The 26987-nt window shown below is 37.9% G+C and overlaps 2 protein-coding genes across 4 annotated transcripts; both read left to right on the top strand.

The window, feature by feature from the left end:
- Positions 1-1281: 1281 nt before the first annotated feature.
- SPATA5L1 (spermatogenesis associated 5 like 1) lies at positions 1282-18540 on the top strand. 3 transcript variants are annotated; one of them, XM_015596128.2, is made up of 8 exons: positions 1287-2936; positions 3941-4126; positions 8379-8537; positions 11072-11281; positions 11789-11981; positions 14108-14238; positions 15098-15223; positions 16403-18540. In XM_015596128.2, exons 1-8 carry the CDS (start codon positions 1836-1838, stop codon positions 16568-16570), a joined length of 2274 nt encoding a protein of 757 aa, XP_015451614.1. In that variant the 5' UTR covers positions 1287-1835; the 3' UTR covers positions 16571-18540. The 3 variants fall into 3 exon arrangements, 2 of the variants coding, with proteins under 2 accessions (XP_015451614.1, XP_006920467.1); XM_006920405.3 differs by having other exon boundaries at positions 1293-2936; positions 11789-12013; positions 14104-14238; XR_003042684.1 differs by lacking the exon at positions 16403-18540 and having other exon boundaries at positions 1282-2936; positions 14104-14238; positions 15098-15220.
- A 3492-nt stretch (positions 18541-22032) lies between these two features.
- CUNH15orf48 (chromosome unknown C15orf48 homolog) lies at positions 22033-25526 on the top strand. Its single transcript, XM_006920404.3, has 4 exons — positions 22033-22318; positions 22493-22578; positions 23496-23556; positions 25144-25526. The coding sequence occupies exons 1-4, from the start codon at positions 22283-22285 to the stop codon at positions 25210-25212; spliced, it is 252 nt and encodes an 83-aa protein (XP_006920466.1). The 5' UTR covers positions 22033-22282; the 3' UTR covers positions 25213-25526.
- The last annotated feature ends 1461 nt before the right edge of the window (positions 25527-26987 follow it).

Genomic DNA, 26987 nt, shown 5'->3' with positions numbered 1-26987 from the left:
ACCTTCAGGGGGTCAGTAAAAATATTGGCTTTTTATTTCAGAAGATACGAAACTGTTCTTGAAAAGTCTGAGTTTGGAATCTTTGTTCTCCAAAGAGAACAGAAGCCAATAAGATTAAGAGAAAGAAGAAAATAGGATGTAATGGGTGACTTGCCCATTTCAGGACCTCTTTTTAGTGTGCTAGTTTTTGATTCCTTTTAAGTTATTCTGGCAATGGAGCTGGAAACATACAGCAGAGACCAGATGAGTGACTATGTAATCCAGACGTCAGTCATAGTGTCTGCCTGGGGTTTGGGTAGAGTGAGGCCAGGAACTGGCATTGGTTTTAAGATCCCAGATCTGATTACTGTCCATTGAGAAAACATTGCTATAGAATCTGCAGTTGATTGCAGTTGACCCTTGAACAACACGGGTTTGAACTGCCTGAGTCCACTTATATGGGGATTTTTTTCCCCGATAACTATGTACTGTAACTACAGTACTGTAAATGTATTTTCTCTTCCTTATTTTCCTAATATTTTATTTCTCTAGCTTACTTTATTGTAAGAATATAGCATATATTTTATATATATATATATATAACATGCAAAATGTGTTGAGTGTTTTTATTATCGTTAAGTCTTCCAGCCAACAGTAGTCTATTAGTAGTTAAGTTTTGGGGGAGTCAAATGTTACATGCAGACTTTTGACTGGGGGGGTGTGTCAGCACACCTAACTCCTGCATTTAAGGGTCAACTGTATTTGCATAAATAGAAAAAAAAAAAAACAACCTCCCAGTGTCTTAAGCACACTATCTGCAATGTCAATTTTTTAATCTTATAAATTTGGGTTGCAGTGAACATGGGGAAAATAGAAGTAGAAGAATGTGACTAGGGTAAAAACAGGGAATATTTTTTTTGACTTTGAATATCTGTACCTCTTTTTGGTGAGCAGAATTAAAAAGAATAAGCAATGTATTCCAGCTGATACAGAGGAAAGATAATTCCCTATGAGTGCAAAGAGAATAGCAGGCAGTTTAATGTAGATAGGCATCGCTTCTAATACAGGACTTGGTACTGTCGTGCCCCAAATCGATGATAAGCACTTACCACATGAACGGAAGAGGTTATGATTAAGTCGTTGTTAAAGAACATTAAGAGTAAACCAGGAATCTGAACAGAGTGTATTGGTGTGCCGCAAATAAGTCAGATGGCCTGGTTTTTCTTCTTTCCCCTCTTCAAAGGATTTAAAATGCTACACTATGCTTCTCTCTTGCTATGCTGGCCCTTTCCTTTACGAAGGCATACAAACATGCTGGACCTCACAAACAGGTTGGAACACAGGTAATTGAAGACTTCAAGGCTGTATTTCTCAGCTACCACAAGTCACCTAAGACATTAACACCAGAGCACTCCAAAATACTGTGTCCATGAGGGAGGTTGCAGTTTTTTCACAAAGCAGTCTTTAGGCTGACATTCCAAAAGCCCAGGTAGTGATGCTCGAATCCGAGAGCCAAGGAAAGAGCATGCTATTCCAGCGACTCTCCAAACCACGATCATTAGACCTCGTGAAGTTAGCTTACGCTGCCTCCCAGACACCAGTAACAAAGGTTTCGTTCATAAAGTTCTGGAATAGGCGACTGGATTTCATCAAACAGGACACAACAAAATAGATCCCGCGGGGCCAAAATGTCTAACTTTCCGATTGGCTCTTTCGGCCTCCACTCAGGGGCTAGTAACTGAGTGTCTTTTCTGGCGCATGCGTGTCACCTGCTTCCGGTCACGGTGCTCGGTGCACTGGTTTTTCTGCCCGGCTGGAATTCCTACCTCACTTTCTTCATTCAGCCTTGGTGTGCAATGGCTCCGGACTCAGGTCTCTTTGATGAAGGGCCGCTCTTAAAGCTCATACCCTTAGACACTAGGGACCGGGGCACCCAGCGCTGTCGCCTGGGTCCGGCAGCGTTCCATGCCTTGGGAGCGCACTTGGGCTCGGCGGTGAAGATCTCGCTGCCTGATGGCGGCTCCTGTCTCTGCACCGCCTGGCCGCGGCGGGACGGAGCGGACGGCTTTGTGCAACTGGATCCGCAGTGCGCGAGCCCGGGGGCGGCAGTGAGGGCGCCGGGGTCCGCGGGTAGTCTCAGCCTGAGCCGCCTCCGCCTAGTGCCCTGTCCACCCCTTCGGCGCCTCACCGTGTGGCCAGAGTTGCGGGAGCAGGATGGCGCGCCCGGTTCCCTGAATCCAACTGCCGTGCTGGAGGCAGCGCAGGAGCTGCTGAGGAACCGACCGGTCTCCCAGGGCCACGTGGTGGCCGCTCCGCCGCGCGCCCCCGGCCCAGTGGCCGCCCTGCACATCGTCAGCGGGGTGCCGAGCCCGGATCCGGCCGGGCTGGTCACGCCTCGCACCAGCATCATTCTCAGCGGGGAGGCACCGTCGGAAGCGCAGCCGCAGCCGCAGCCCGAGGTGCCCCTGGGGGGCCTTTCGGAGGCATTCGACTCGCTGCGGGAGCTCCTCTGCCTGCCGCTCCGCTACCCCCGCGCCTTAGCCGCGCTGGGGCTAGCAGTGCCGCGCGGGGTGCTCCTGGCGGGGCCCCCTGGAGTGGGCAAGACCCAGCTGGTGCGGGCAGTGGTCCGGGAGGCGGGCGCGGAGCTTCTGGCAGTGAGCGCCCCCGCCCTGCAGGGGACCCGGCCTGGAGAGACCGAGGAGAACGTGCGGCGGGTCTTTCAGCGCGCCCAGGAGCTGGCCAGCCGTAGGCCCACCCTCCTCTTTCTGGACGAGGTGGATGTCCTGTGTCCCCGGAGGGGCGGTCCACACCAAGCCCCCGAGAGCCGCGTGGTGGCCCAGGTGTTGACGCTGCTAGACGGCATCGGTGGGGACCGCGAGGTGGTGGTTGTGGGATCCACCAACCGGCCGGACGCGCTAGACCCAGCGCTTCGCAGACCTGGAAGATTTGACCGGGAGGTAAAAAGGCCAGGCCAGTTAGTCCATTGCCCCTGGAACCTTGGCCTCTTTTGGCCCTGGTTGGCTTCCCCAACCAGGCGTTTGTCACTTAGGTTCGGAAGTCAGTGAGGCTGGAGTGGGTTTTTTTTTGTAATGCAGAGAACACGTTCTCTGCCCATATATGATCTGCTAGCCAGGACCTCTTTTTCCTAAGTCAAATTGTTCTGAGAAGCAAGGTGGTCAATTAGGGATTAGTTTTGTTGTGCAGGCCCTGAAGATGAGTACTATAATCAGTAATGTTAAATTTTAAGGGAACTAGGTCTGCACATTCTCATGAATGTAGAATGAGAATTTAAAGTAGAAGGATAGCCTCAAGACATGTATGTTAAAAGGGTGAAGGCAGGGAGGAGGTAAATCAGAGCAGACATTAACTCATCTGGACTTACTCATTTCTTCCCAGGATGCCTGCATCCTATCCTACAGGTATGCACAATTCCTCCCAGGAAGGCTGAGTATTAAAAGCTGTCCTGTTTTATAAGCTTCAGTCCTAAATTGATTCTTGATTTCTATTAAATAGTTTGAATAATGGTTAATTTAAGTGATGTTTGAACTTTATGGTAGGATTCTAAAGAGACATGATAATTGCACACTTAGCTCAATCCGTTTTGAATTTCATGGATTTCTTTCTGGCACAGTCTAGTACCACTCCTGAATAAGCTTCATGAGGACCTGGACCTAGACTATCTGGTTTACTGTTGTATCTCTGACTCTTAGAAGTTGGTACGGTCTCAAAAATAACAAAAACTTGTTAAATGACATATATAATTTTCATTGTACAACTTCCTAGCCAGCATTCCTCTTCTGGAAAATTAGGCTTTTTGTATATTTAGAATCTAAGGTATGCTTAAGAGTACATAGTAATAGTTCCAAATATGCTCACTAAACTTTTATACACATTTGTGAGGATAAGAAATATTTTAAACTGTAAACTTTGATTTTTCTTTCTTTTTTTGCTCTGTATCCAGGTCGTTATTGGGACTCCCACATTTAAGCAAAGAAAGGAGATTTTACAAGTGATTACCTCAAAGATGCCCCTCTCAAGTCAAGTTGATTTGAGCCTCCTTGCAGAAATGACAGTTGGCTATGTTGGCGCAGACCTCACCGCACTCTGTAGGGAGGCTGCCATGCATGCTCTGCTTAATAGTGAGAAGGTAGGAAACACTGTTTTATGACCACATACTTTTTTTTTTTTTATTAATGTAACATTAATTTGGGAGATTAAAAAAAGTGGTAAGTACATTTTCTGGGAACTTTTGATACCTTCTACAGCTTTTTTTAGGTATACATTTTTACATCTGAAACATTTTGAGTATATACTACAGCCATAATGCCCCTTTAGCTTTGAAAACTCAACCGTATATTTTCTAAAGACAAGAACTTTAACCACAGTGCAATTATCATGATGAGGAAATTAACACTGACATGATACTTTTACCTAATCTATGTAGACCTTATCCAAATTTCACCATTTGTCCCCCTAATTTCCTTTAGAGCAAAAATTTAATAAAGAAAAAATATTTTTAATCCAGGATTACATATTGCATTTAGATGTCATGACTTCTTAATCTTCTTTAATCTAGAACCATTCTTCAATCTTTTTTTTTTTATGATTAACTTTTTAAGAGTACAAGCCATTCATTCTGTAGACTATTCCTCAGTTTCAATTTGACTAATGTTTCCTCATAATTTGATTCAAGTTTTGCATTTTTTGTAGGCATATGACAGAAATGTTCTTCTCACTGTGTCTATTAGGTAGCGAATGGTATTTCTTTGTCCTATTTCTGATGAAGTTAACTTTGATTTCTTGGATAAGGTGGTGTCCCTGATATTTCTCCATTGTTAAGATACTATTTCCTTTTGTTATTATAAGTGTCTTTTAGGAAAAATAACCTTTTCTAACTCAGGAGAGGATTGAGTGCCTGGAATTTTATTTAAATTTGGCTTTGACATTCAAATCTTTAATTCATGACTACCTTTCTTAAAAGTATGTAGGATGTTAGCTTAATTTTAAATATGATAGTTTTCAACACTATGGTTTGGAAAATCTATTCACCTTGTAAGTAATAAGTAATCTTAAATTCCTAAACCCCTTCAGAAAAAAATTTCAGCATGCTGAGATTCTGAGACAAAATTTTTAATCTGTTGTAACATTAAAATTGTCTTTTGATCTTTTAATTTTTAAAACCCACTTTTGAGGTTGTTTAAACTATAAAAGAATGACATCCTAAATTTTGAAAAACTTTTTACTTAGATAATTTGTATCCTTCCTCATTTCTTTTTCTTTTATTTTTACTTTTACACTAAAAGTGGGGAAGGAGTTATATGAACTTGTTAAATTCTCATCTGGGTTTGGACCCGAAACTGCTTGAAGATTTAATGATAAGTCCCATGTGTAAAAGTGTGAGAATATATGCCTTTGAAGGGATGAAGAGAATACCAGGGATGGGAAAGGAGATTTCCATTTAGGATTCCCTCTGCTTTGAAGTTCCAGGTTTGACCTTAAGCACCTTGGCTTAGGTGGACCAGCCAGCTGCTGTCATCCTAGGGTGGAGCCCACTGCTACTTGAGGAGGGGCCTGCCCAGGCATAGTTACTACAGGTGATGGCTGAGTTCATAAACAACCAGGGGAAGTGGAAGAAAGGCAAAAAGGAAGAAGGGACAGAGGCATCTGGAGAGGTACTGGCTCCATCATTTTCTTCTTTTCCCCTCCAGGCAGCTAAGGGGCTGCTGCTGCCTCTTTCTGTGCCAGGGCAGACAAGGGACGCCTTAAAGTTTGTTCAACTTTTTGTGAAATATTCCTCTTAAAGGATGAGAATTATAGTTTAACATATACACATATTCACACAGAGGGGAAAGAATTTTATCTGCCTGAGAGGATTATGAGAATCAAATGAAACAATGTACACACTATGATCTTGAAATGTAAATAGGATTTTCAAATATTAGTGGGTGTTACCTAAAAATTAGTATTCAAGTACCCAATATCTAATACTGCTGGCCAGTAAACAAACAAACAAACAAACAAACAATTTAACAAAATAATAGTGTTCTTTGTGAGAAATTAAACAAGATAAATAATTATAAGGAAAGTAAAAATTGCCTGAAATCTCACCTCCCAGAGATTATAATTATTAACATTTTTAAAAACTGCTATTTAGAATAGCTCCATACATACATATTTATTTATATAATCTTATATAAATGGAATAAAATAGTTTGTTATTGAAATTGGGAATTTTTCGACAACTAAATGTTCAGAATTTGATATAAAAGAGCAAATACTTAACTATAACACAGATATTACAAATAGAAACATAAGGAATTTTTAACTGTAACAAAAAATATGCTTCACTAGAATGATTAAGGGAATTGCAATAAGGATTCTCCAAAATATTATCTTAGAATGAAGATGGCCTTTCTTAACCTAACATAAAACATAATAGTCAAAAAGGAAATGACTTACTAATTTGACTATTTTGGAATTGGAAAATAATACTATACCAAAGATAAGACATGAGACAGACTGGGAAAAATACTTTTTACCCATGTCAAAAAGACCAATTACCTTCATATAGAAATAACTGTCACATATCAATAAGAAAAGACCAACAATCCAAGATAAAATGGGTTATAAAATATGAACAGGTAGTTGACAGTAAAAGGATTATAAATGGCCAATAGACAAAAACTTCTCATCTTTACCTTCTTTAAAGATTAGTCTCTTTCAGTTTTGTTTTAAACTTTCTATTTTGAAATGATTAAAACTTCAAGGAGAGTTGCAAGATAGAAAACTCTTGCTAAATACTTTATCTAAATTTTTAACATTCTGCCTAATTAGCTTTATCATTTCTCTCTCTCTCTGTATGTATGGTATATATGTATATGTGTATACACATCATTTTTTTCTGAATCATTTGAGGATGGGTTGCATACGTCATAACCCATTATCCTTTTATATTTTAATGTCTATTTCCTAAGAACATAAATGTTCCCATACATGACTACTATATGGTTAGGTATAATCATTATATTCAGGAAGTTTAACACTGATACAAAATGTTATCAGCTCTACAGTCCTATTCTGATTTTGGTAATAGTTTCAATCTTTTTAGCACTCTTTTCCCTCCAGTACAGGATCTAGTTCTGGATAATGTATTACACTTAGTTTTTAGTTTCTCTTAATCTTGAATACTTACATAGCCTTTTTTTTTTGTTGAGGGGGTGGGAGTAGGGGAAGACATTTTACATTGACCTTTTTTAAGGATGCAGGTCAGTGATTTTATAGACTACCTCTCAATTTGGGTTTGTTTAATGTTTCTTCATAGATTCAAGTTTGCATACTTGTTGGGAATACGACCTAAGTGGTAGTGTGCCCTTCTTAGGGTATCATATGTGGAGGTACAAGATATCCACTGTCCCTCAGTGGTGATGCCCCTAATTGGTGACTGATGTGATCAACCTGTCGAGGTTTTGCCCAGTTTCTCCACTGTGTAGCTGCTATTTTCCCTTTGCAACTAATAAATCTATGAGGAAACCCTTTGAGATCGTGCAAATATCCTGCTCCTCGTCAAACTTTCCCTTCCCTAGATTAGTATTCATTGATGATTCTTGCTCAAAACAGCCTTTACTATGGTGGTTGCGAAAAAGGTGATTTTCTAATCCCGTTATTCCTTCTATCTCACTCTCAATTAAAGAAATTTAATTAATACAATAGTACCATTTCCTCTGTCACATTGGCAGAAATTTAAAAGTTTGGTAATATCCAGTGTTGGAGAGGTGTGGGGAGAATAACAGCTTCATTTTATTGATGTAGCTTTGAGGACAGTTTAGTAATAGCTATCACAACTAAATGTGCATGCTCTTAAACCCTGTAATTCTACTCTGAGGAAATTATTATATAAAATACTTGACAAGCTCACAAGCCCTTTCAGTTGTTTCAACTTTGTTTTTAATAACAAAAAACTGGAAACAACCTAACGTTCAAGGATATAGTTAAATTATGGTACATTCATAGAATAGTATGTTATGCAATTGTCAAAAAGAGTGAGGTAGAGCTATATTAGTTGACATGAAAAGATTTCTAAGATAAATAGGAAAAAGTACAAATTTATATGTATAGTATGCCCTCATTTATGTGTCTGTTTGAAAGTGTATGCATATGCTTATTATTATAAAACATACTGGGATGATACACAGGAAACCATTGACATCCTCTGAGGATGAATGTTGGGCTAGAGAGAGAGAGTTAATTTTTGTACCATGTGTATAAATCTCTTTATAAAGATAAAATAGATTTACAAATTCAAAAGAGAATTTAAAAAAAAAATAATTGTGTTTATATATCACAAAAAAGTTCCAGCTCATTTTTGGTTTGTTTTTGCTTTTTTGGGTGTGTTTCTTCAGAACCAGGACAATCCGATGATTGCTGAAACAGACTTCCTTGAAGCTTTTAAAAAGATTCAGCCTTCATCCTTTCGAAGTGTCATTGGACTGATGGACATCAAGCCAGTTGGCTGGGAGCAGATTGGTGGCCTCGAAGATGTAAAACTGAAGTTAAAACAGGTGAGATAGAGAATCTGCTTAAGCCGGTAGACTACTGCAGTTTAAGAGTAATGCGTTTATGATGGAAACAAGCTACACTGAAACTGCTCTTATTGCTATCACTAACGCAATCGTAAAAACTAAATCCAGTGATTCCTTTCAGCCCTAATTTAATCGGACTTCTGTAGGTATCAAATACTGTTTTTCATACTTCCCTACTTCACCCTCTTTCTGTTTTTTTTTGTTTCTTTGTTTTGCTTTTTTTGCTTTAGAGAGTTTATAATCTAGAATAGGTGTCAGCAAACTTTTCTGTAAAGGGCTAGATAGTAAATATTTTAGGCTTTGCGATCCTTATAATCTTTGTTGCAACCACTCACCTCGGCTGTCGTAGCACAAAAACAACAGACAATACAGAATGAGTGCTTGCATTCTGTTCAAACGTTATGAACACTGAAATATTATAATTTTCACATGTCATAAAATATTATTCTTTTTTTTTCGAGCATTTAAAAATGTAAAAATGATTCTTAGCTCATGGGCTGTACAAGTACAGGTGGTGAGCCTTAGTATGGCCTGGATGGCTACTTGATACTGGTTCTCACAGTGAACGTTGAGGGACACAACTCTTCAGATCCTCTTACATGCATTTCAGTTTTAGAAATTGATTTTGCCAATTTACCTTCAGGTGATCCTGCCATAAGGATCTAGGTTTCTTTAACTACTCCCACAAAAAGACGATTTATAAGTATCCATTATAATATAGGGTATATTATAATTGTGGATAAGCACAATTATAATATACCCTAATTTTTTACATGCACTGTCTCATTTAATCTTTACAAAACACATGAGAGAGATTAGCCACACTGTCCTGTTGGAAACACTTTCTTTAGCTTTGAGATGTTAAGCTTTATGCATTTCTTAACACTCTCTCCTGTATCTTAAATGCTAGTGCTCCAAGTTCCTGGGAGTCATCCTGTTTTTGCATTCTCTCAGTAAGTCCATGATCTCCTCGATGTCCAAGGCTTCAACTGTACCCTGAGAACTGTTAACTCAAGAGCTTTATATCCAGCTCAGATAGTTCTTTTGATAGAACTACTTAGTTGCCTGCCTACTGGATCAATTCCAGGGATCTTAAAACTCAGCTTGTCCAGCATTTATCTCATCAGTTCCACCTCTACACCTGGATTCCCTGCCTCAGTGAATACAGCCAGCCACCCCATACCCTAAGTCAGAAACCTGTCTTCTAAATTCATGGGGTCATGCCATTTGTGTATGTAACTTCCCCTCTGTATTTAGAACTTAGTTCTTGCGTAAAATACAGTTACGTTTTATGTTTCGAATCCATCCCTTCCACATCATCCCCACTGCCTGTGATATATCCACCTTATATTTGCAGTCTAAATCATTGCAAGAGACTTCTAACTGGTGTCCCTGCCTCGAAGTTCTTTTCTTTCCAGTCCATTGACCATACTGCTTCCTCATTGCTGCCTAAAACTTTCAAAGTCCATTGGGATCTCGACTCCTCCCTTCACTTCAACTGGGTTGCTCCTTGCTTCCCCCATCCTCCCCTCTGTTCTTGTTTACTGTTGGCAGGATGCATTAGATGGTTTCATGTGTCTCTGTATGTATTGTTCTCTGTGGAATGCCCTTCTCTGGCCTGGTCTTAGTTTACAAGCCTGTCTCTCCAGCTAAAATATGAGTTCCCTAGGTACAGAGGTCTTATCCCTTTTTTGTAGAGGGACAGCTTATCAGTAGGTAAGAACTTGTGCTTTTGATTTACACTGCCTGGGGTCAGTCTTAGTTCTGCTACTTGACTAGCAATAACACCTGGGCAAGTTACTTTTCTAAGCCTGAATTTCAACATCTGCAAAATTATGATGATAATAAAACTATCTACCTCAGGAGTAGCGAAGATTTATTTACTATTCAGTTAATATTTATTGAGTGCCTACTTTGTGAAGGTGTTGTTCTAAGTGCTGGAGATTTAGAGTTGAACTTTACTTACATTCTGGTAGAAGCAGAATGACAAACCCAACATGGAAAAAATAATAATTTCAGATAAGTGCTCCAAAAGTAAAAGATGGGCAGTAGTATAGAGTGACCAAGAGGATGAGAGTCAGCTTTAACTGGAGTGGTTAGAGAAAACCTCTCTAAGGAAATAATATTTGAGCTGAGACCTCAATGATGAAGGATGGCTGCACAAAGATTTTGGAGGAGTGTTCAGGGAGAGCGAATAGCAGGTAAAGACCATGAGATGGGAATGAACTGGAGTGTTTGGGCAATAGTCAGGCTGTGTAAGACCTTGTAAGCAGTCATAGGTGAGGATTTTGGATTTGGAATTTATTCTAATTCTGATGGGAAGTCATTGAAGGATTTTAAGAGGAAGCGATGTGACCTGACTTAGGGTATAAGATCACTGGCTGCTGTGTGAAGAATGGACTGCATTTCCAGCTCATAACAGGTACCTGAGAATTGTCGAACAAATGAATTTACTGAATTATTTAATGTTTTATTGTTATATTAAAACAACTTTTATTTTTGTGTACTTACAGAGCATCGAATGGCCTCTGAAATTCCCTGGGGAATTTGTTAGGATGGGTCTGACACAACCAAAGGGTGTTCTCCTGTACGGGCCTCCTGGATGTGCCAAAACCACCCTGGTGAGGGCGCTGGCCACAAGCTGTCATTGCTCTTTTGTTTCAGTGAGTGGAGCTGATCTCTTTTCACCTTTTGTCGGAGATTCAGAGAAAGTCTTGTCTCAGGTTTGTTTGTTTATTTTCCTCCAAGTAGTTAAGTTTACTTTTGAATTTTCATTTCATGCTTTAAGGATAAATGTTATTTTAAAAAATGTAACTGGCTTTTTTTTCCTATTAGAAAAGTTATACATACTTATAGAAAATTTAGAAAATATAGTAAAATGTAAATAAATCCTCCATAATTCCTCTACTTACATTAACATTTTGGTGAATTTCTTTTGTCTTACTGTGTCCTTGGGCAGGAGATATTTATGTGTCTTTATGGTGATTTTTTTAACTTAACATTATCACTTAAAATTCTATATTAAAAATTCTTTGATAATATGTTTTTTAACCCCTACATAATACTCCATTATTCCTTGTTTTTTTATGCATTCCTCATTTCTTAGACATTTAGAATCTTCCTCTTCTTTTTACATGTTAAAAATTATGAATGAAAATGTAGAAAACATACATTCATATGAGTAAGGCATAATGTATAGCTTTTTAATATTTTTTATTCTCTTAACAAAGGTATTTCGACAAGCAAGAGCAAATACTCCAGCAATTGTGTTTCTGGATGAAATTGATTCAATCTTGGGGTCTCGATCAATCAGCAAAACAGGATGTAATGTTCAAGAGAGTGTTCTTTCTGTTCTCCTGAATGAATTAGATGGTGTTGGACTGAAGACTATAGAGAGAAGAGGAAGTAAATCAGATCAACAGGGTAAATACAAGGAGCTGAAAAAAAATGAAGAGGTATTTATTAGCCAGAATACACCAAAAATCCACGCCAACATTAAATAGAATGCATCTACATTCGCTTTTCCTGTGCTGGATTCATGTCACAGAAAGAATTATATAATTTTAATTTGCCTCTATTAGGATTTTCACAGAGCTGGTAAAATTGTGATTTAGCTGAGAAAGTAAGGTAAATTTTATAATAACTTATATATTAATGTGAATTTTATTTATCCTAAGATTTAGAAATATAGCTTTACATATTGCTAATGGAAAAGGGAATTTCTTTTAATTTTTATATCCTGATAAACCAGTGTTCATCCTTTCTAAAATTTTTTTATGTGAGACAAAACATTATTATTTCCAATAATCTTAGTAATTGAAAACTTTTAGTTTCCTCAAGGAATAGTTTTCCTTGGTTATAATGAAGTTAAAATGGCCTTTGGAAGTCCTCTTCCTCCCTTCTGAGTCTTCTCCAGGTAGAGTTTGGTATCTTTAAATAATCCCTGACAGATCATTTTTATTTTATTCTCTTCTTGTTATTATTTCACATTTTTAAAATTTTTCCGTGGAAGAGGAGACTCTTACGGCTTCTTAGGAACCTATTCCACTAGAATTCAAAGGGACCCATGAGGTTTTCTAATCAAATCTCTTCATAACAGGAATTCCTTCTATAGCATCTGAGAGGTGTTCACTTAGCCTCTGCTAAAATACTTGCAGATATAGGGAACTCCCTACTTTAAGAGATCACATTACTGGAGAACTAACTCTGATTATTCAGTTCAACAAACAATTTTGAATGCTTAGTGTATGAGGCCTGGCTGCTTTTAGATATTTTTTGTCTGTATCTAGGATTTATATACCTGTAGCTTATGTTGATTGTCATATTTCTGCTTAAGGAAAGAAAAATAAATAAAAAATGAAGTAAATCTCCCTCTTCAAAGACATGAGAACCTAGACTTTTATTTTTTTTTTTTATCGAGATTTTTTTTTTTTTTTTTTAGCATTTTATTTTATTATTAGTTTCAAGAGCACAGTACATTGGTTAGACATTTATATAGTTTATGAAATGATCCCTAGATTACTCTATCACCCCTCCGGCTCTCCACTTAGCCATTACATTACTGCTGACTGCATTCCCTATACCATGCTCCCCATTCCTGCGACCATCTATCAACTACTAATTTGTACTTTTTTAACCCTTCACCTCTTTCACCCAGCCCCATAAACCGCCCCCCTCTGGTTGTCACTAGATTGTCCTCTATATTCATGAATCTGTTTTCGATTAGTTCTTTTTGTTAGATTCTGCATATAAGTGAAATCATATGGTATTTATCTTTTTCTGTCCAACTTATTTCACTCAGCATAATAACCTCTAGGTCCATCCATGTCATTTGCAAATGGTAGAATTTCATTCATTGTATATATGAACCATATATAACTTATTTATTCAGTTGTCTGTTGATGGGCATTTAGGTTGCTTCCATATCTTGGCTATTGTGAATAGTGCTGCAATGAACGTAGGGACACATAGATCTTTACAAATTATTGTTTTTGTTTTCTTTGGCTAAATACCCAGAAGTATAATTGCTGGGTCAAAAGGTAGATCCATTTTTAATTTTTTGAGGAACCTCCAGACTGTTTTCCGTAATGGCTGCACCAATTTGCAATCTCACCAACAGTGCAAGAGGGGAGAACCAAGACTTTTCATAGCCATATATCTCTGTGTTAGTATTAGTCATATGCTTCTGTCTTTTCAAGTTATCCATTTAAATTGTGATCATTCACTAGGGCTTAGGGCCCTCAGGCACCAGATTTTTTCTGCTGTGAAGTAAGGCTTTTCATCAGTTCCCACATGGAGAGATGTCTCTTACAATTGGCTACTTTCTTTACCGTATGAACAGAGTAGCTCTTTGATTAATAATTTGTTTTTAGGGTACCTTGATATGGAGAATGTAGTCTGGATAGGAAGTGTAAACATTTCCAGTCCCAAGAAAAAGATATCCCTTTTTAAAAACAAATGGACCTTCTGATTTGTAATTTAAAAAAAATACATTTAATAATGAACAGTTTATTGACATTACTTTGTATTGTGTGTTTTCCCTCAGTTAGAATTTCAAGAAGTTTTTAATCGAAATGTCATGATTGTTGCGGCAACAAATAGACCTGATGTGTTAGATGATGCCTTGTTACGGCCTGGAAGATTAGATAAGATTATTTATATTCCACCTCCAGATGAAAAGGTAATCATTGTACACATTTACTTTGTATGAATGTTCTTAACAACACATTAATGTCTGCTTTAAAGAGCTCAGCAGAATTCAGTCCCAAACTGCATGTGAATGTATGTGGTATGTGTCGTCTACTGGGTTCTGCATTCTTTCTTGCCTGGTGGCCCTTCATAAACCATCATTTCAATCTGCTTTTGTTGGGTACTCTCTCCCTGTTTTAATATAAGCCTAAAAGTAAGGTAGTTATTTTAGTCGAGTTTGTTGGATCTACTCAACGTTGTTTTGCAACTAGAATGGAGGAATCGTAAAATGCTAAAAGGGAGTAAAAGCATTTTGGAGATTATCTGGATCAGCAACCTTATTTTACAGTGGAGAAATCTGAAATTATAGAGATTACACGATGTATTTACAGCCAAAGAATCAGTGAATTTGTTGCCCTTAACATCCAGAGCCACTGTCAGGGAATAGTGAAAGACAAAGAATGAATTTTTTTTCCTTTCTTGGGCTTTTATCAAGTTTTTGAAAGGATGAGAAAAAAATTTTTCGTGTCTATTTTTAAATATGTCTGATCATGTATTTACTTTTAAACATGTCTGATGGCACTCTTTGTAACCAAGAGAGAAATTCATTATGTCCGTTTGGCTATTTTAAAAATTAACTATAAAAATATCAAAATTTTATCATGATGTTATTGTTGTTACCATCATCATATGAGCCGTTGATGAGTTAATCTTTCTTAGCTCTAAGAGAAGTGATTCTTTCTTATTGTTTGATTCTTAGGTATACTTTCTCTGTAATAAACTCTAACTTGAAATGTTTTAATATAGCATCGTGTCAAACATTAAGGTTATAAACAATTTTTATTTTCTAGGGCAGGCTTTCTATTTTGAAAGTCTGTACAAAAAATATGCCATTGGGGCCTGATGTTTCTTTAGAATACCTAGCAGCAGAAACCTGTTTTTTCTCTGGAGCTGATCTTGGAAACCTCTGCAAAGAAGTAAGTGAATTAGCGAAGAAACCTGTTTGAAACATTCCTTCATTTATTCAGATCTTATTCACCTGTCAGCATTTACTGAAAGATGTCTACGTGGCAGGCACCATGTGAGGTGAAACAGACAGATGTGGCCCCTTTCCTCACAGAACTTACAAGTTGATGGGGGGTGTGCAGAGAGACAAATTGTAATCCTGAACTGGCAGTTGAAAATATGTAGTGAGTTGGGGAAGTTTACAGTGCTGTGGAAGGACCTAGGAAGGAAACCATCAACAATTGGGTGTCATAGAAGGCTTTCTGAGAAGAGGGCATGTAAACTGCAATTGGGAGGATGATGAAGGAGTTAGCCAGGCAAAGGGAGGAAAGGAGAGTGTTTGAGGCAGAGGAAATACACTGTGTAGATGATTGGAGATAAGAAATGACATGGCATTATTGAAGAGCTGGACAGATCACACAGGTCCTTGTAAGCCACTTTAAGACATTTAGACTTTGAGGGCAAAAGAAGCCATTGCATGTTCTTCCTTTTCCATAAACTTTTATAAAATATAACCTTCAGGAAAATGCACAGATCATAAGGATACAGTTCATTGAATTAACATAAAGTGAACACATTTGAATAACCACCACTTGTGTCAAGAAAGAACATGATCAACATCTAAAACCTTCCCTTGGGCCTTTCCACTCTATCCCAAAGGGAACCACTCTCCTGAACATTTGGGTTGCTACCGTTTTGCTATTTTGATTATGCTGCTATGAACAGTCTTGTATATGTCTGTTAGTATACATGTGTATGTATGTCTATTTCATGTATATATACATCTACACAGAGAATTTCACAGGGTATGTGTTTGATCTGTTCCTTAATGAGCAGTGCTGTGTCCTGTTTAGAAACTCCTACTCTGAGGTTGGGAAGATAGTCTCTCATCTTTAAAATATGTTTATGGGTTCATAATTTATATATTATTCTGCAACTTCTTTTTTTTCCCCCATTTAAGGCTAGAGTTTAATGTAGAAGAAAAGATGGTCTACTAAGAAGACTTTTAATCACTTTTTTATAGTGTCACGAATATTGGAATTCTATGAAGTGAGGCTGAGATTTTTGCATTCAGGCTTTAAAGTATTACCATATATTATAATAACAAAAATGAAGCAAATTAATTACCTCCTATTGTTTATCTCTCATAGGCAGCCTTGCTGGCTCTACAAGAAGATGGACTAGAAGCAACTACAGTGAAACAAAAGCACTTTCTAAAGTCACTTAAGACTGTAAAACCATCCTTAAGTCACAAGGATTTGACTTTACATAAAAACTTATTTCAGAAACAAGGATTTTCTAACGTAGAGGACATTTAAAAATTACATACCTGCTTAAGGATTAATTGAAATATGAACTTGCATTATAGTTTACAAATTCACTCTTTTAGAGTTTGCATGCATGTTTTTTCTTGTAAATAAAAACGCTTGTGCCTGATAAACTAAGGTTCATCTTATTTCTAAAAGGTATATTAAAATACAGTAGTTTAGGAAGAAAGTATATGTATGTTGATTTTGTAGTTGGGGTGGTGGTTTTTATTTGTTTGGTTTTGGTGGATTGCCTTTTTAAACTTTATTTTGAAGTAATTTCATACTTACAGAAAAGTTGCCAGAATACTACAAAGAACTCTTATAAACTCTGAACTTGGATTCACCAGTTTTTAACATTTTGCTGTATGCTGAACTACAGGCATACCTCATTTTATTGTGCTTTGCTTTATTGCTCTTCACAGATATTGTGCTTTTCACAAATTGAAGATAAGATCCTCCATCAGCAAAAAGATTACAACTCGCTTTATTGTGATACTTGTTTTATTTGGTGGTTTGGAACCAAACTTGTAATATCTCTGAGGTATGCCAGTATTTAAGAATAGATATTATACTTAATGCCCCTTTGTCCCCTTAATACTTCATGTATATTTCTTACAAATAAGGTTATTGTATGACCACAGTGCAGTTATCAAATTCAGGAAATTGAACATTAATACAGTATTTTAGTCTATTGTCCCATGATTTTCATCCATTGTGCCAATAGTAATATTTTTTTCCCATTATAGGATCCAGTCTAGGATCATATAGTCCAATAGTTGTCCCATCTCTTTAGCCGAAACAGTTCCTCAGTCTTTCTTGTGACATTTTTGAAGAGTACAAACTAATTATTTTGTAGAATAATTGGTTCCTGTTTGTGTTTGTCTGATAGCTTATCATGATAGATTCAGATTATGCATTACAAGTGGAGCACTACATAGTGCTATCATGTTCTCAGAGATCACAGCTAGAGGCATGTGATGTCTATATTATTGGTAATGTCAATTTTGATCTCTTGTTTATGGTATTGTACAGTTTCTCCACTGTATAGTTATAATTTTTCCTTTTGTAATTAGAAGTGTGTTTTTTAAGGAGCTAGATTATTTTCCATTATTACAAAAGTAATTAGAATGATAGAAAACACAGATAAACCCAAAGAAAACACTTGTGCATTTAACCTTCCAGTTTATGCATGTATAGATAAGATGTGATACTATGCAACTTTTGCTTTTCAAACCTAACAATATCTGGTAAGCATTTTCCTTAGCCGTTTTTTACCCACAAGATGCCATAGTAGGTGCTGGAGTGTAAGTGAATGAGACAGAGATGGCACTAATAGGCCATTTGGGAACACGGACATCAGACAAATCATGCAGTGAAATACGTTCCACCAGGAGACATGCTTCAAAAATATAGGGTGCAATCAGAGCATAGTACATGAAGTAGATGAAGTCATAAATGTTAAGCAGTCAATAGGAAGTTTTCTATTTCTGATTGGAGCCAGGACTCATTGTGTAAGTAAAACCTCACTATTTGGGGAATAATTAAAGAAAAGATCTGTCTTATAGGTATAACATATAATTCAATTAAAATTATTCTAACACATTGACTCCTTGCTTTTGAGCAGAAGGGGAAATACCTAGAAAACTTAGTAGAATTCTGACAGCTTTCATTCATGTTCTCTATCAGTTTTTGATTTTATAGGGCAAGGCGGCCATTAAACCTTTGCCATCCCTAAGCCTGAGGTACACTGGTCTGAATCCCTTAATTCAGATTCTAGCTGTAGGTACTTATTTTTTCCTAGAAGTTTCTAGTGGTCGGGCTGGAAATTCAGTACCCATACTTTGGTTAGAGGTTGCATTCTGATTTGAAAATGGCTTTTTAATTGTAATTATAATTTCTCAACAGAACTTTGGAAGCCCCCTGAGAACAAAAACTGTGTTTCCTCTCATTGAAATAATAAATGATGAAGTCATCAAGGATTTCTTTGACTTAGGTTTTTTTTAAAAAAATTTAAGTTGGTTAGGGGTGGCTCCATAGTGTAGTGGTTAGCACGTCTGCTTTACACGTAGAAGGTCCTGGGTTCATGCCCCAGGTGGAGCCATGGACCATACCCCGGGTGCGCCAGACCCTCCGAGTGCGCTGGGGTTGCCAGGCCCCAGGTGTGCCAGGCCCTGGGTGCATGCCATGAGCATGTGGGAGGAGATGCCCTGCCTTCAGAGATCCAGTTCTTAAGAGGAAATGGCAACATCCATAGGTCTGGGGTGGATATGGGGGGTGAGGAATTAAAGGGGGGAAAAAATTAAGTGTGTTGGGGTAACATTGGTTAATAACAAATTTTAGGTGTACAACTTTCTAATAAAACATCTGTATACACTATTGTTTGCTCACCACTCGAAGTCTATAATTTCCTTCCATCAGCATATATTTGACCCCCTTCACCCTCTTCTCCTCACACACTTTCCCTCTGATAACTACCAATCTGTTGTTTTGACTCAGTTTAAATGCGATTTGAAGATGGCTTTGGGCATCTTCCAAAAGCTGTTCTTAACTGTGAGAAAATTAAAATACTTCAGCTTCTAAGCCCCTGGGAAGTATGAATAGCTTTTCCTGTACATCGAACTTGAACTTTCTGAGCCATATTAACAGCCTTAAACAATATAGTGGTACACCCTACCCCCCCATACCTGCCAAAATTTAGCAAATCTAGTATTTGCTAAACCTGGTAAATAGGCAGCCACCACAGGATGGGCAGGAAGAACTTAAACAAAAGCTATTTAATAAAAGAATATTTTTCTTATAAAACCTGAGCTGGGATGATTAAAATCTAAGTTTAAACTCCTGGAGTGAGAACCTTGCAGTCATGGCACCATATTCCTGCAATCCTGGGTTGCAGCAGCTAGAGAAAGTTCTAGAACTTTCTGACAATTGGGGTAGGGACGAGAAGCTCCCCCAAAGGATTATGGGCTTCGGAGCATCCAAAGGAGGTGAAGTGTCCTGAATGGGTCTGTTTGGGGGCTGCCAGGGTTTGAAAGGGGGGAGCTGTGCCTGCTAGTCATCCTGTAAAGACCAAACTACATACTGACCTTGCATCTCCACAAGTTCAGTGAACCTGGGCATTAACCAAAAGAAGGGAAAGGGACTTTCTGGGTCTAAGTCTCATTATTGTGATAGAAAATAAGCAGATCTTAAAGGTTATATGGGAACATTATATCTGTAACTATATACAATATGTAAATTTTTAAAATGTTTTCTGAACATTTTCAAACATACATAGAATAAGCTCCCACATACCTAATATCTAGATTGAATAATTAGTATTTTGCTAAATTTGCTTCATTTGTTTTTTAACTGAAGTGTTGTTTTAAAGTAAATCCTGGACGTAGTATTTCTTCCTTAACTATTTCCATATCCAATTTCTTTAAAGTTCTTTTAAAAAAATATAATCATAATACTTTTATCACACCTAACAAAATCAACAAAACTTTTTAAACATCATTTTGTGGTCTGTATTTAAGTTTCCTTAATTGCCCCTCAATTGTCTTTTACAGTTGGTTTGTCTATTTGTTCAAATAACTACCCTCACCTTTAGTAAGTTTTCTTAGACCCCTTAGTCAGGGTTAATCATCTTTCTTTGGCACCAGAAAGTAGGGTTAAAATTGTTTATGCACTAAATTGTAAGAACCTTGAAGTAAGAGACTTGTGTTTATTAATCTTTTTAATTTACCATGACCCCATTCTCAGAATAATGCCGACTACTACAAAATAATACTGCATTTTGAAAAGAAATGATATCAGCAAAGCCGTGTTCTGAGTTTAAGACATTACTAGGCAAGGGCTTTACATTTTAATTTTAATTTGTGGGTCATGATACATTACTGTAAGAGTTCTTCCTTCCTCTCTTCCTTCCTAGAAAAACTTATCTTTAATTAACAAAATGAAGCTTTTTAAAGAACTTTCTGACAAAAATAGCTTTAGAAATCCTGCTGGAGGAGCATTAAAAGGCTTCTTTGATTCTGTTCAATATAAACTAGGGAGAATTAATGTTGAATTTTATTGGAAGTATCTGATGTTATTCTAACCAATTGGCAAATGTCTCCAGTTAGAGCTCTGGGGTTACATTGTGAGAACCCTTGTCAGAATAAGTGGTGAGAAGCTACATTTATGATCTGCCTTATATAAAACAAATCTTTGCAAATAATAATTACTATTTTATTGAATGCTTACTATAGGCAAGGCAGAATGCCACGTACTTTACATACATTCTAACATTTTTTTCCAACTCCCTCCTGAGTTAGGTTTGTCCCCAGTTTACAGATATACAAACTGAGATCCATAAAGGTTAAGTAGTTTCCTTGGAGTCGGTCAGCTAATAAAATATGTCAGGGCTGGGCTCTGAACTCAGGTTCCTTTGAATGCAATGCCCATGTCTAGAACTAAAATGGGGTTGAAATAGCTGTGTCTGACTCTTTCTGGAGACAGGATGTTTCCATTTTAACGTTAACTCAGTTTGAACTTGAAAAAGTTTTAAACTAATTGTTTTAAAATAACTATTTTTAAATAACTGAGCTTGCGTGCTTGGCTTAAGTGCAGTAGCTGAGAGCCGGGTGCATAAAGAACAGTAGTGTTGAGTGCCAGGCAGACCTGGGTAACCCTGATAGTAACTCCGCCACTTACTGGCTATGTGACTTGAGCACTTCTGAGCCCAAATAACATGTCGAGAAGGTTCCGGCACAGTGTCTGGCACACAGCCCCTGGTTTAATAGAATTATCGTTAGCATGATCTGGTTTTGCAGCCACTGGCATGCTCTGTGCAAGGTGAGGCTGCTAGCTTAGGGATGAGTTAAAGGGGACCTCAAGACGGAGCCCGCCGACTGGGTCATCTCAGAGATGGACCTTATTCTGGAAACCTTAACAGCTGATTATTTTCTTTATTGTTCTCTCTCATCTCCTGACTATTTTAATGGGGGGAAAAAAAATCAGGACACCATGAGAGTTATTCTGAAAGACACTTTACTATTTAATTTTAATGATCTTCATATGTAATTATCTTCATAAAAACTGTACATCACTTTTTTTTTGTAGTTTTTAATGGGATTGGATTATTTCTAATTCACCTGCCTGCACTTGAGAGCCTCTGGGGTGGGGGATCCCCAGCTCTGCAGCTCCTTTTTCGGACTCCCTTTTAGAAGTATTGGTTTTCACCCAGGCCGTGGCCATCAGGGCTCCCCTTGTTCTCAGTTCCACCTCCTCGCAGGCTCCAGGAGTGGCTGGGAGCCATCCGGAGTACCAATACCCAGCCCTCGAGGTAAGAACCGCCGCGAGTGGCACGAGGCGCCGGCACCCGCGTTTGGCGGCGCAGCGTCTGCGGGCACTGCGTCCTGCAGGGGGCGCCCGGGCGCCGAGCTGGGTGAGCAAGTCAGGTCGCGCAAGACCCCCGCCCCGGCCGCGTGACCTGAACACCCTGGCCCGGCCCTTCCGGAGCGGTTGTGGTCGGTATATAAGGAGCGGAGGCTCGGCTTCTGTTTGGTGTTGGGCGTTAGCATCGTCTGCCCGCGTCGTTCTGCTCTCCAGGTGAGCCGCCCTTGGGCGAAGGCGCTGCCGAGCCGGCCCCAGGGACCTTTCGGACAGAGTACGTTGGCCCTTCTGGGGCCCACTAGGTTGGAGCCTAGTGGCTGAAGTTTTGATCAGTATCTTGGAGTTTTTATTCTAGCTGAGGTCATCATGAACTTATTCCAACTCCTGATGAAAAAGAAGGAAGTAAGTTTTTAAAGCAATTGAAAATCTTGCCTAAAAATATTAATTTTTAAAGATAAACAGATCTTTAAAAATTTGAAGATTTTGAAGAAAGTACAAAATACATAGCTATTGTTGTATTTGACACGTTTTACGTTGAAACGTAGGAGTATTTACCCTCAACCTGTTCTCTACTAGCTTATTCCTTTGGCGGTGATCATGACGGCGGCAGCGAGTGGAGCGTTGTCTTTTGCTCTATATTCCCTTAAAAAAACCGATGTGATGTAAGTAGGCACCATTTATAAAAACGTTTTTAAGCAGCGTTAGGATGACCTTCAGCTTATGAAATGGGAGATATCAGTTTCCTAGCTTTTATCCCAGGAAGAACGTTAACTTGTGAACTTGGAGTCAGGGCTAGAAAGCATACTAATATCAGCAGACTATTAAATTATGATATTAATAAAATTAGTTCATTTCTTGTATCTAAATATCTTTAGACCCATTGCCCTCCCCCCCTTCTCCTGCAGCGAAGTTAAATTTGATTTTTTTAAACTTAAGTTTTGAAATGTAAAGTTCTTACATTGTCTTTGGGATATAGATCATCAAACCAATCAAAAATTTTAATGAAATTTTAAAATTGCAATATATTAGAAAGATCTTTCCTAATGTGGTAGAGTTTATGGATTCAGTTGTCTGCAGTGAACCTAATCTCAGCTCTGGATATAAGAAGGTAAAATACTGTGTATCCTGGAATATGAGGAAGAGAGAAACTTGAAATTGAACTTGCCTGGTATAGAGTAATAATGCTAGGCTCTCATAGAGGGGCCTAGAGCTCTGCAGTTCACCATCTATAGAGTTAAAACCCAGCCCTTCTGCTGGTCCCAGAAATTAGGGCAAGAACATATTTGTTTGCTCTTAGCCCGGTACTTCTACCTCCATTGCTATTCAGCTTATGAGAACATTCTCCAGGATAGCCCAATAAAGGGAATACAGACCTCCTACCCTACAAAGGAATTGATCCCTAATGTTTGAGCCAAACTGTGAAGCTCTTTTAAAGAATCTTCCATCAATTTCAGTTAACTAATAAATGAATGCCTTAGCATGCAGTCTGGGTCTGTCCCTAGCATGTTTATAGACCCAATATCAGAGTTGGTTTAAATGAACGTATTTTAATGTTTAATCGGCTTTCTTTTATTTTTAGCATTGATCGAAAAAGAAATCCAGAACCTTGGGAAAGTGTGGATCCTAATGTACCTCGAAAGGTATTGCTGAGTTAAAAAGTGATTTACATTTAGCCCAAGCCTTAGCATCATTGTCAGTAAAATAAATTGAATGCCTTTCACTTTTAAGGTGCCCCTTCGTGTAGTGTTAAAGAGAATGCTATAGAGTTGTAGAGATCTAGTTCAAATCCTTGCTCCATTATTCAAAGTTGATTTTAGACAACTTGGCCTCTCTGAGGCTCTCAGAATCTGTAAAATGGGCACAGTAATAGGGCTCTACCTCAGGGTTAAGAGAATAAAAGAAGATAAAATACAGAGTCCTTTAACACAGTGTCTAGCCCATGGTTCATACTGAAATACTAACTTTTATTATTATTGTCATATGTTATCTAATTTTATCCATTACTTATCTAAAGTTAATCTAAAGTCTATTGTGATAAATAACAAGAGTTCCTGAAAACGAGTGCCATTCTCTTTAAGCAAAAGTAGCTAATATTCACTCATTCTTTTAATACTATTGCAAAGGTTTTTTACATTTTAAATGTTTTGAACGTAAGAAACATTTAGTCTGGAATGAATACTACTTAAGTCTGTCAGGGAAGCTTTTTGTTTTTTTTAAACAAAACTTTCAAATAACACAGTTTGACCTAGCGAGGACATTTAGGATCTTTTATTTTATTTTTATTTCTTATATTTTTTCCTTAATTTTTTTTTCATTTTTTTATGGTGACATTGGTTAACAAAATCCAATAAGTTTCAGCTGTACACTTTAACAGTAAGGCATATATATTTACACAGTGTGTTCACCTCCCATAGTTAGATTTCTTTCTGTCACCACATATTTGACCCCCTTTATCCCATCTACCTTCCCCCTCCCCTCTCCCCATCCCCTCTAGTAACCACTAGCCTATTATCCATGTCCATGAGTCTCTGTTTGTTTGTCCTGTTCATTTGTTGCTTTTAGGTTTATATCCCACATATAAGTGATAACATGTGGTTTTCAACTTTTTCTGTCTGGCTTATTTTGCTTAGCATGATTATCTCAAGGTCTATCCATATTCATTTAGGATTTTAAAAAACTACCTACATGTCCTAGGTCCTAGGGTAATAGAAAACTTCTGAAGATAAATGAGAATCTCTGAATGTGAGCTCTTTGGGAGTTAAGGACTGTCTGCAGCTCTGTCCCTTTTCCTTTATAATATAACTTGGATCATTTGTACCTTTATTGAACAATTACAATGAGGAAACTTTGTTAAGAGCCTATATATGCCACACCCTGTGCTAAGAGCATTATACAACCACTTACAGGGAGCAGACTCACTTTTTGAACTTATAGTTCATGTAAAACCATGGGAAATTAAAAAATCTAGATCCTGTTAAGTGAAAACGGGGCAAATATATAAGACCTTTCTCTCTGATCTGTAACACACAGGGACATGAGGGTTTTTAAGAGGGACAGAATGGTAGAAGTCAGCACATTATTGTTTTTTCATGTTTTAGGGATGGGAAGATTACAAATGTTACATATGGCGATGCTTTTTGTAAAGAGTATAGACAAATCCCAAAAGGGGGTGTAAGGAGGAAGGACAGATCCTAATATAACACTGTTATTTTGCTTTTTTGTTTAAGCTTATAACAATCAACCAGCAATGGAAGCCCATTGAAGAGTTGCAGAAGGTGCGAAGGGCGTCCAGATGAGCAGTCCTCACCTCTTTCTTCCAAAGAGTGCTCTATGAATCTAGTGGAAACACTTCTGCACAAACTAGACTATGGATACCAGTGTGCAGAAATGCTTCTGCTACATTTTTAGGGCTTGCCTACATTTTTGGACTCTGAATAGGAATTATAAAGGTAGTGTGGTAATAACCACATAGTCCAAAAATAGGTTTCTTATTGTAATTTGAGTTTTGCATATTGAAAATGTTATGTTTGTGATGCCTTGAATGTTTTCCTTAATGTGTATACACATTTATAAGTTAGATTATCTATAATAAAATAACATTTGTTTCAAATTTCTTAAAGATTAGATACATATCTTAATAGAGGGAAAGTCTTTTTATGAGAGAAAAACATTTTAGAGCATAGAGCTTCCTATTTTAATTAATATCCAGTACAAAGTTCTGTATAAACTTTTCTTTCAAGTTTATTCATTCACCAGAAATTTATTGAGCACCTATTGTTAGCTAGGTACTGTTGAGGTTCAGGCGAGATAAAGCAATGAACTAAACCAAATTCTGGAGGGAGATGAATAAAAGATGGTAAGTACGATGAGGACAGTGAAAAAGAGATGGGGTATGAGGCTTACAGGAAGACTGGTTTTGGAGGAAGTGCGGAAATTCTGGTGGTGAACAGGAGTGTGGGGCATGCTGAGGCTGGCCCTGCCCATGGCAAGGCTAACAATAGTGCTCCTGTGAGGGTTGTGGAGGAGAGGATGGAGAGCACCCTACAGGGTCTGGGACCCCTCTTCACTCTAGCCAATGGTAACTTAGAGACCAAAGGTGCAGTCAAACCCAGCATGCCCCTGGGTTCCCCTTTAACTGTTCTAAAAAATGGGTTTCCATTAACTTTTTTTTTTTAATGAGCTATAATTCACATATCATAGTATCCATCCATTTAAAGTGCACGATTCATTGGTTTTACAACCATCTCCACCATCTAATTCCAGAACATTTTCATCACTCCCCAAAAGAACCTTGTACCCATTAGCAGTTATTCCCCATTCCTGACCCCTCTCCCTCTAGCCCCCGGCAAATACTAATAAACTTTGTCTCTATGGATTTGCCTGTTCTGGACATTTCATTTAATGGAATTATACATTATGTGGCCTTTGAGTCTGGCTCTCTTAGCATAATGTTTTCAAGATTCATCCATATTATACCATGTTTCAGTATTTAATTTTTTTTTTATGACTAATTTCATTGTATAGAGATACCATATTTTGTTTATCCATCAGTTGATGGACAACTGTGTTGTTTGCACTTATTGGCTATAATGAATAACGCTGCTTTGAATATTTGTATTCGTTTTTGTGTCAACGTATGTTCTCCATTCTCTTGGGTATATATCTAGGAGTGGAATTGCTGGCCAGAGTGGTAACTCTATATTTAACTCTTTGAGGAACTGCCAAACTTGTCCAAAGCAGCCGTTCTATTCTATTTATATTCTTCATGCAAACATTTATAATAACTATTTGTTATTATAAGTAATTTCTTACCTAGTGAACTGGATTCTATTTGAGATATTGTAAGAAGTATGTATTTGGTCATTCAGATGACCAAAATATATTTCTCATATATATTTGGTCTTCATCCACAGTCCCTGGCTCACAGCTCCCTAAACCCTTGGAATTTCCTAAGTCTTGAGAGTGATAAAGGTGTCTTCTGTGATGTGAATGAGGTGACTTTCAGAAGCACCGAAGAATGGGGGCTGGTGGCCAGGAGAACCAACCAAGTGATTAGAGGGCTGGAACTTTT

This window comes from Pteropus alecto, unplaced genomic scaffold (genome assembly GCF_000325575.1).
Source record: "Pteropus alecto unplaced genomic scaffold, ASM32557v1 scaffold86, whole genome shotgun sequence".
In the NCBI taxonomy this organism is placed as follows: domain Eukaryota; kingdom Metazoa; phylum Chordata; class Mammalia; order Chiroptera; family Pteropodidae; genus Pteropus; species Pteropus alecto.
The sequence above is the reverse complement of the archived record's forward strand: the minus strand, read 5'-3'. Positions and strand labels throughout refer to the sequence as shown.